This window comes from Nuphar pumila, chromosome 14, assembly GCF_984573655.1.
Source record: "Nuphar pumila chromosome 14, dmNupPumi1.hap1.1, whole genome shotgun sequence".
Lineage (NCBI taxonomy): Eukaryota > Viridiplantae > Streptophyta > Magnoliopsida > Nymphaeales > Nymphaeaceae > Nuphar > Nuphar pumila.
This window is the reverse complement of record NC_143262.1, coordinates 359,517-369,999: the sequence shown is the minus strand read 5'-3', so window position 1 is coordinate 369,999 and position 10,483 is coordinate 359,517. Positions and strand designations below refer to the sequence as shown.

At 40.0% G+C, this 10,483-nt stretch overlaps 1 protein-coding gene across 2 annotated transcripts in view; it reads right to left on the bottom strand.

The window, feature by feature from the left end:
• Positions 1-307: 307 nt before the first annotated feature.
• Positions 308-10,483, bottom strand: part of LOC149815997 (serine/threonine-protein kinase PEPKR2-like) — a 29,692-nt gene continuing 19,516 nt past the window's right edge. For both annotated transcript variants that reach the window (XM_089987116.1, XM_089987117.1), the window contains 2 exons: positions 1,417-1,713; positions 308-1,041 (listed from right to left, as the gene is read on the bottom strand). In XM_089987116.1, the coding sequence (XP_089843242.1) occupies positions 605-1,041; positions 1,417-1,713 (734 nt within the window). In that variant the 3' untranslated portion in view covers positions 308-604. The remainder of the gene's footprint in view (positions 1,042-1,416; positions 1,714-10,483) is intronic.

The following is a 10,483-nucleotide window of genomic DNA, read 5'->3' as shown; positions in this document are numbered from 1 at the left end:
GAAATCAGTCATATATTTGAGGTTTTTTACAGTAGGTAAAATTTCCAAGAAAAACAAAATAAAAAAGGTTATTTTATCTTTTTCTTAAACTGGAAAAATAAATAGATCATGAAACCGTTCAAACTAAATTAAAAGAAAAAATAAAGTCTGAAGGCTACCTTAGCGATGATGATGAAGTAAGCTATTGTTCAACCAAAGTCTCTAGTTCGCCACAAGGTATCCTCTTCATATGTTGGAATTCTTACCCCACACCCCTTGGTTAAGATAGTAAGATGAAATAGGACGAGAAACACAACCGCATCCAATGTGCTACAAACAACACAGACGACATTTTAGTACACAATATGCAGTGCCACAAACAACAATAGGACCTTGTTTATTAATCCACGAGACATGTTCACGCCTGCGTCCGAACCCACTTGCAAATTTACATGACATTTACACTGCTTACCCAAACTTTGGTTAGGTCAATTAAGACCTACAGGTTATAATAGAAAATAATCAGGTAATTTCTTCTTCGTGGTAAGTTTGACACCGTCCACCAGCGCAATCACATTATCTTAGTCCCCTATTAGAGTCCTCCGGAGGAATGCCAAGTCAACCTTCAAAATGCGGTACATAGGTTAGCCTTCATGTTAGAGGAGCATTCATACTGGATCGGGAATGTAGGACCACAAAGTCTGCTTCGTTTAGGTTCAGATATCCTAACCCGTGAGATCGCAGCTGCGAGTGCATCAACCAATCCACAATCTCCTTGCTCTTCCAGCTTTTGACTGTAACTTTCAGACAAACACGCTTGGCTCAACACAGCTATAGGCTCTGCACTTGATCTACAAACCCCAAAAGATCCCCTGGGCTCAATTACATCAGCTGGTTCAAGTTGTCGGGTGGTCACACCCTGGTTTCTGATCTTTGACTTGAATGACAGCGGACTTAGTACATGGTCTGTGCAGAACAGTGTTGCACCCTGGTTTCTGATCTTTGACTTGAATGACAGCGGCTTTAGTGCATGATCTGTGTAGAACAGTATCCATGGATGACCTGAAACCAGACTCAGGACAAGCAAACATCAAAATGAAAAAAAGGAAAAAGAAAGAAAAGAAAAGAGAAGGAAACTATATCATAGTGCCCAGGGCAGTGATATGAGATTGCAAACAATCACAGAATGCTTCAGACTGGGACTCGCAAGATATCTCAACACACGTCAGCACAGTTTCAACTTTCAAATTGAAGGAAACAATGAAACGAACCCTGACGATAGATGTGTCCTATTAGGCTATTAGCACATTTAGCATGAACCTAAGAGTACATGTGCAAAATGAGACTTCCGTGGAATGCTCAAAAAGGCAGCCGACAGAAACTTGGAAAAATGGAATAGAAAATTCAGGTGTCCAAAATGAGAGGATGTTTACTCACATAATACTTCCTCTGCAGTTATTCTTGTTTTTACATCCCTTGTCAGCATGCGGCTAAGTAAATCCCGTGCTGTCCCAGAAACAGAATCCCAAACACCGTATTGGAAATCCAGTTTCACAGTTTTAATAGCTTCAAAAATGGCTTCCAATGATTTTCCCTGGAATGGCAGGAAACCAACCAACAGAACATGAAGGAGGACACCTGCACCCCAAATATCCACTTTTTCAGAATAATCCCCCAACAGAACTTCAGCGGCAACATATGCAGGACTCCCAGCAACACCAGACAAGCTCTGACCTGGAGCAAAAAGAACTAATATTAATGAAACTTTACAAGTAAAACAAATTTGACTTCATGTGGAATAAAAGAAAACTGAGATATAACAAATAAGTTTCACGTTCAAATCTGTAATGTTGCAAGTGCACTATTTCAGTGCTGCAAGAATTTTTCAATATATTCATATAACAAAAGCCACTATATTTCACGCACACTATATTCATGGACCAAGAAGTTCAATGTTCGTTTTTGTAATGTTTCAAGCACGCTAGGCTTGTTCGTTTCATTCAGCTAGTTTACCAGCTCAGCAAAGAGGCAATCCTCCAGTGGCTGTAAAACAATAAAATTCACCATCACCACAAGCGCCACCATCATCATCATCCAACCTTATCCCAACAGCAATAAAACAGTAAACAAGCTCTAGAAAAGTATCCATGAATGACTGCCACACTGCATTGTATGATCAAAGAGAAAAATGCAACACATAACAATGCTAGGAGCCTAAGATTTTTTTTTGTGAAAAAATAACTTGTACTATAATGAACTTCCACATTGAATTGTTAGCTGAAGCTGCCTCAGTCTTCATTTATTTTTCCCTTCTCTAATTTCCTCTAACATTACCAAACTATTCATTCGATACTTTTACTTTTTCTCTTATTTCGTCCAGCTAGAGAAAGTGCAGAATTTTTAAAAAGTTGACCACATCTTCAAAACTTTGTGAAACTGCTCAAGTAAAATTAGTTGATGAATATTCTAGCAAATGAGACTGTGCGAGTACCCATGGACCAGCATAAAATATAAGCAAATATTCCTTGCATTATCATCTGCTTGTTTTCATTGACTTGACATGTTATTGAGAAAATAATATTATAGCGTAAATACAATCTTCAAACCCATTATTCTCCATATATGCATGGCATAGAATTGCGGTAGCCTGTTAACTAAAATAATTTCTTCATGTTCAGTTGGAGTGCATAATCCAAGTGTACCATACTAAATGCATAAAGGACACATAACAAAGACTGCATGTGTTACATAAGTGCTCCTATAGCGGCATCATGTAGTCAAAAACATTAACCCAGACTACAAGTTTGATATTCAAAGCAAGGATGTCATCTTAATAGCAATTCTAGTCCATAGCTGCAAGTAGTGTGTCGACTAGGCCCATGCCTTCTAGTACATCAAGCCCTAGACAACTGACTAGGCTGGTTAACCAGTTAACATAGGCAATTTCCTTTTTCTTGTTAAAATTAACTTGAGAGAAGTGGCAGAGGGGCCACAACCTACTCTCACTCTCTCTCTCCCTTCTTTTTTTTGAAAAGAAGAGGAAGAAAGGATTAATCAATTAATTAATTAACAAAAAAAAGACCTAAATCATTATATTTGGATGATAAGGTGTCATCATCGAAAAAAGCAAAACACCAAAATAAGTCAGCCCTAGACTAGAGAACTAATATAGCATGCCCCCACTCAAGTCACAAGCTGGCCACCTATGTCACATAGACACGGCAAAAAGGACATGGAACTCATCTTCACTGTGTAATTTTTCCATCATCATTGTCTAAGACTCTAAGTTGAAGCATCCCTGTGACATAGCAGGCCAGTTAACTCTTGCCCACAAAGAGTTTGGAGATACGAGTGAATAGCCAAAGGACTAGGGCTCCAAATGAATTGGTATAAGCCAAACCTTGCTAGATCCAAATCAGAATCTGAAATATACAACGCAGATCAGATTTGGGAACCAGATCCAATATGGTAGGGTTGATTCCAGAACCGAAACATGTGGTATTACCGGTAAAAAACAATAAAAACTAAGCTCATCAGATTTTGATCCAAGTCTAAATTAGATCCGACCTAAAATACAAACCTGAGTGTGAAAGAAAATAAATTTAGCAAATCTGAATCCGATCTGAAACATATTTGGGTCTCACTGTAAGGATCTGAATCCAGAAATAATATGCCAGATTCGGATCAGATATACAATTACATATGATCTGTTAGCAGCCCTGCATAAGACTATAATACATATATTTGAAAACCCAAGTACACCACCAAGCTAAGGATAGCTATCCTCTCTGAACCACAAACCATTTATTTCCCATTTTAACAGCCCAAGGGACCATCAAAACTTCTCTCAGGGAAGCAGTCTACGGTACTCTCCTATCTAGTCTTATCAAGCCATTAAGCAAAACATTAATGAAGAAGGGGCAATCCCAAAAAAAACATATTGATAGAGGTCTCAGCATGACGATGATACAAAATGCGAATACTTACAAAATAAAAATACTTGGAAGATGAAAACCTTTGTGCTTTTATTGCTCTAAATTTGGGAATTCTTTCATATATACCAGCCAAGCAAAAGACTATGCCCTAGGGACTAGGATCTAGACCCTAACCCCACAACATGAACTCTAAGAAGAAGAACCTTTCTTCTTCTGCCTTATTTCAGTTTTCTTTTCTTCTCCACCTCTTCCCCTTCTTCCCTCTTCTTCCTCTTCCTCACCCCTTGTTTACTTCTTTTTTCCTCTCCTTATACTCCTTTTCTTTTCAATTCCTTAATTGACACCTAGGCCTTTAGGGTACGTTTGATGGTGCGTCCCGCACATCGCACAGGACGAAAAAGCACACTTTGTTTCAAATGTTGGATGTGGCGGACGTGTATAACACCATCCACCGCGTCCAAAAAAAAGCATCATTTTCGCTCTACCTTCCCCCCTGTTACGAAAATAATAGGATGGGGGAACAAAATTTTAAAAAAAAATTGCATCAGCGGGCACGCTCGACCCTCTCTCTCTCAGAGTTGTCTCTCTCTCCTGTGCAGCGGCCAGAGGGGCAGAGCTCTCTCTCAGCGGCGGCCAACGAAGAGGTGGCAACCAAGCCAAGGGACGAGCTCTCTCTGGGCGGCGAGCGGCGAAAGGGCGGAGGCGAGGACACCCGACCCCCTTCTTCGTTCTTCTTCTTCTTCTCTTCTTCTTCTTTTTTATTTTCTTCTGGATTAGGGCTTTTTTTTCTTTGATTTTCTTCTTCTTATTCTTCTTCGTTCTTTTTTTTCTATTTTCTTCTTGATTAGGGATTTCAAGAATCTCCATTGAAACCTATGTCACACGGACTCGGCTAAGGAGGTGCCGCACCCGAGTCGACACGCCCCGACACGGGTGCGGCTTCGGACTCGGCCCGAACTCGGTCAACGCCGAGTCGGACTCGGTCAACGAGTCGAGGCTGAGTCCGTCCACATTTTGGACTCGGTCAACTTTAACCAAGTCCAAAAATGTCCATTTCGATTTTTAAATTACATTTTGGATTCGGGTCGGGTCGGGTCCGGACCCGACCCAGATCCAAATTTCTTTTGCAGCCGAACCCCAAAAGGGGTTTATCGACATGGGGAGGGGCTTACCCTCTCGATTTTGCCTCTCCCCCTCAGCCCCTGCAGCTTTCTCCTACACCCACGCCGGTGATTCAGACTCCAGCGACGGTACGCACAGGCAGCCATTGTCTCCCCCTCCGTCAACATTCAACAGGTATGTCGATCGACCCTCCCTCTGCTCGCAGCCTCCCTCCTTGCACCCTCTGCTCGCAGAAGAGGGGCTCGGCTCCTCTCTGTGCCTCCTATTCACAGAGGAGGGGCTTGGCCCCTCCTCGTTTCGCTTATGTCAGGCAGGCCCCTCCCCCCGTACCCTCTGCTCGCAGAAGAGGGGCTCGCCCCCCCCCTCCCTGCACCCTCTGCTCGCAGAAGAGGGGCTCAGCCCCTCCCTGTGCCTCTGATTCATGGAGGAGGGGCTCAGCCCCTCCTCGTTTCCCTTTTATCGCAGGGGTAAGAAGTAGGAGTGGGGGAAGGAGGGGCTCGGCTGACAGGTCAATCCTTGCCCCGCCGAACAACAGGGGAAACGAGGAGGGGCCGAGCCCCTCCTCGTTTTCCTTTTGTTCTGCAGGGGTAAGAAGGAGTGGGGGAAGGAGTGGGGGAAGGAGGGGGCTCGGCTGACAGGTCGAGCCTTGCCACGCCGGACAGAAGGGAAACGAGGGGTCGAGCCCCTCTTCTGTGAGCCCCCCACCCACCCACCCCTCCCTGCACCCTCTGCTCGCAGAAGAGGGGCTCGGCCCCTCCCTTTACCTTTGATTCACAGAAGAGGGGCCTGGCCCCTCGTTTCCCTTCTGTCCGGCGTGGCAAGGCTCGGCCTGTCAGCCGAGCCCCCTCCTTCCCCCACTCCTTCTTACCCCTGCCGAATAAAAGGAAAACGAGGAGAGGCTCGGCCCCTCCTCGTTTTCCCTGCTGCCTTTGGCTTTTTAGCAAGGGCGAAGCCCCCTGGCACGGATAAGGTTCAGCAGGGGCTTGCCCTGCCCTTCCTTTTTTGCGTTAGATAGGAGGTAGCTCCTATTACTATTATTTTGAAGTGTTTATTAACTTTATTTTATTTACTTGTTTTCTTTTCAGTTTTCACTTTTCAGATATAATGGCGAGTTCTAGCGGTAGTGTCAATACATTTGGTTCAAGTTCTAACCCTGAATTAGAAGTTTCTCAACCACTTTGGAGGCTTGTAACAAAAGGGGTAAAAGCTAGTAGTGGTGGTGGTGGTGAGAATGTGCAGATGTAAGACTGTTTTCGCAGGTTCTTATACGCGTGTGAAAGCACATCTTTTGCATATTCGTGGTCAAGGAATTAGGGCATGTTCTAGGGTTGACAAATACATGTTAAAGCAATTAAAAGAAGAACAAGAGAAAGCTGAAAAGAAGAAAATTGCAGAGATGAGAAGCGATTCGATTAATTTGTCTTTTCCTACTGCTAGTGATATACAAGAAGAGCTTTTAAAGAAAAGAAAGATGGAAAGCAATAAAACAATACAAGTGTCATTCAAAAACATGGCAAGAGCAGAAATTGATAAAAAAGATTGGTCGATTCTTTTAATCAAGCTCAATTCCTTTTAATGTAGCTAGAAGTCCATACTGGAAAGATATGATTACGTCTTTGGCTAATTGCAATTTGAGTAGTTATGTGCCTCCTAGTTCAGAAAAACTAAGAACAGACATTCTTGCAGAGGAAAAAATAGAATTCAAGACTTGTTAGATACCCAAAAATTTGCATGGAAACGACATGGAGTATCGATTGTTTCTGATGGGTGGACTGATATACAAAGGCGACCACTGATAAACTTCATTGCTTACTCACTTAATGGGTCAATCTTTTTTAAGACTGTTGATGCATCTGGAGAGTATAAAGATGCTGAATATTTAAAGAAATTATTTGTCGAAGTGATAAAAGAAGTGGGTGAAGAAAGTGTGGTGCAAATCATTACTGACAATGCTCCAGTTTGCAGTCGTGTAGGAATGAACTTGGCAAGTGAAGATACATATTCACATATTTTTTGGACTCCTTGTGCAACACACAGTTTAAATTTGGCACTTAAGAGTATATGCAATCCATCAAAAGATGATGCACATGCACATGAAATGTGCTTATGGATTGAGGAAATAGAGCATGATGTTCGAAATATTAGAAATTTTGTTGTAAAACATCATCATGCCCTTTCTATATTTAATAGGCATTCTGATCTCAAGTTACTAAAAGTTGTTGAAACTCGTTTTGCTTCTCTCATTGTTATGATAAAAAGAATTAAGCAACTCAAGAATGCATTGATGATTATGGTGGCTGATCAAGATTGGGATTTTTATCGTACTGAAAATGATGTCAAGGCTCAAGCTATCAAAAAATGCATTTGTGATGATTTTTGGTGGGATAAAATTACATATTTTGTTGAATTTACAGAGCCTATTTGGGAAATGTTAAGAGAAGTTGACAGAGATGTACACATGCTTTATAGAATTTATGAAATGTGGGACAATATGATTAAAAAAGTTCAAAGTATCCTTTTTAAACATGAGAAGAAAGATATTGCACTTGATGATTCAGAATTTTACAATCATGTACATTCAGTTTTAGTGAAAAGATGGGATAAAAGCAATACACATTTGCATTGCATGGCACACTCTCAATCTAAAATACTACGCAAAAAAATGGTTGACAGCAGGTGTTGGTCGTGTTTCTCCAAATGAAGATCCTGAGATATCAAGAAATAGAATGATATATTTGTGAAGACTTTTTAATGATCCTCACATGTTTAAGGCTGTAAATAGTGAGTGACAAATTTTCTACTGGAGATTTGATTCTTTAGAAGCACTTGTGGCAAGGGATGAGGAAGATCCCCTTAATTGGTGGGCAACATATAGATCAAAGATACCAAATCTGCAACGTCTTGCAATGAATTTGTTATCCCAACCTCCTACATCATCTTGTTGTGAAAGAAATTTGAGTACATATGCTCAAATTCACAACATTAAAAAAAACAAACTCACTAGTAAAAGAGCAGAGGATTTGGTTTATGTTCACTCAAATCTACGATTAATTTCTCACCGCACCAAAGAAGAGTATAGGTACTTTTTTTTCTTTGTATTCAAAGTTTGTATTTAAATATTTGCATTCAAAGTTTTTAAGGTAGATACTAATATAGTCATTTTTTGATGCAGTTGTGGACCATCCAAGAATTGGGATGTAAATCCAGAAGATTTTGACTTGGAAGGAAAACATAATTTACATACTCTCAACATGGACTACCTCGATCCTGTTCTTCCCTCTAATTCAGACGAGGAGGCAGATTTATGATAAGTTTTGTTGTTTATCACACTCACAAGCTTCTTTATGTGTTATATTTTGGTAAGTTTGTGTTGTTAAGAATTGCTTTTTTATTTTTGCTTTAAAATTTACAATCTTTATGTGTTAATTTATTGTTATATATATAATTATATATATTTAAAATATATATATTTATAATATATATTTTTTAATATATATATATATATATAGCCGAGTCCCCGTGTCCAAATTTTTTGGAATTGCGCCGCACCCGTGTCTCACCCGCACCCATGTGACATAGATTGAAACCTGTTTGGAAGAAGAATTTCATAAGACTGGTTCTTATGGCAGGAATTTTGTGGATATTATTCATGCTCATTGTGTTATTATTTCAAGTCTGGTCATGCCAATTGTCTGTGGCTTCATTTTTAGGTACTTTTGGAATTGTACAATCTAAATTGTTTTGTTCATCATTTCTTGGTCATGATTTTTGATGAGGCGTTCAGAATCAGAGTTTATCAGCAACCACAAAAGTGGCACTTCGTCTTCTATTGGTTGTTTGATAACATGATTTCTGATAGAGGCATATGCCAAATACTCTGTGTTAGTTTTAGATGACTTGCATTGATAAATGTATTATTTTGTGGTTTCTATGGACTTATACAAGGATTTGTGGATTCTATCCTGTGTTGCTGGTTGTTGGGTTATTTGTTTTCATGGATGGCATAAGAGTAGGACTTGATGATGGAACCACTGATTGACTTTACAGGGTCCCCGGTTAATGGCCATCCTCTGACTCAGAGACAATGAATTAAGAGATACTTGGTGGATCACCCCTCACCACGTACTCAGAGACATTGAATTAAGAGATGCGAGAAGTTGGTGGTTTGTTTAGAAGGCAGCAGGCTATCTTTTGTGTGTGACATTTGTGAATTGATTATCTGTCTGCAAAAGATGGTTATTGACAATGGTGGTTCTTTACAATGCTATAGATGATAGACGTAATAAAGGTTTTCCATTGATGCATCAAAAAGCATCATTTTAGTTGGCATGTTCAGCATGAAATTCAGATGGAACTCATATTCCATTCTTTTGGTCTGTGGAAGTTTTTCTATATATGCTTTGTAATATAAATATTCATCAATTGAAGGTTAAAGTTTACTCTTTTGCGTCTAAACTTGTGCCCATTCCTGTCAAAATTGCTAGATCATGAACCTGCTCAGAGCCTGTAATTTTTTGCAATTTGTATGCTGGGACCACCTTTGCTGGTTTCTGTTACCCGATCTGAAAATCAAAGTATATTAAACTAAATCCTGCATCTTAAATTTGATTGCTGGATCCGTAAAGTTGCACTGTTTGAATCCTGTCTAGGGCACTTCCCCGGCTTGCCTATCAAATGACAGCTGCAGCAGCAGCAACAACAACAACATGTTTTTTCTTCAAACAATTATGAGAATATTATCTTTCTACTAATTTTTTTGGTATCTCAATTAAAGTATGTGAATTAGTGTTGAAGAATAATCAACTCCAACCTAAGTAGACCTAATAATCTCGGCTTGGGTGCGAAGGCCTCTGATGAATCTTATCCTATTAGTGCGATACCCATGTCTAATATAAGCTTATCCAGAAGAGGGTTTGCTAATGGTTTGAAACTTGGTATGATTTTAGACATGTTCTTATTTGGATCCATATCCAATACCGATTATAACGTCGGGATATCGAAAAAGTTGTTGTGTAGTTGTTTTACATACGCTTTTGTATGTTTTGGTATTTGGATCCAATTCGAGATCCATATTCAGGGCAAAAATCCATATTCGAGGCAAAATCCATCAATTTAGGCATACTTTTGTAATTGGATTCATATATGGGCCAAAAATCCATAATAAACTTGTTAAAACATGTAAAATGGTGGACGGATCGGATCATACGATCCAAAATGAAGCAATCTGACCCATTATCCATGACTGTCCAAGTTGTCCGCACATCGTCATCAAGCAACGGACATTTGAAACACAGCATCCGAGTACGGTCCAATTGGACTTGGTATAGTTGTTACAGAATGAATAGAACAATGTTTTGTTCCATCCTTTTTGTTCATTTCGTCCAATCCTGGACAAGCCATCAAACATACCCTTAAGGACCTAGCACTATCAGATATTGGTGTGCACC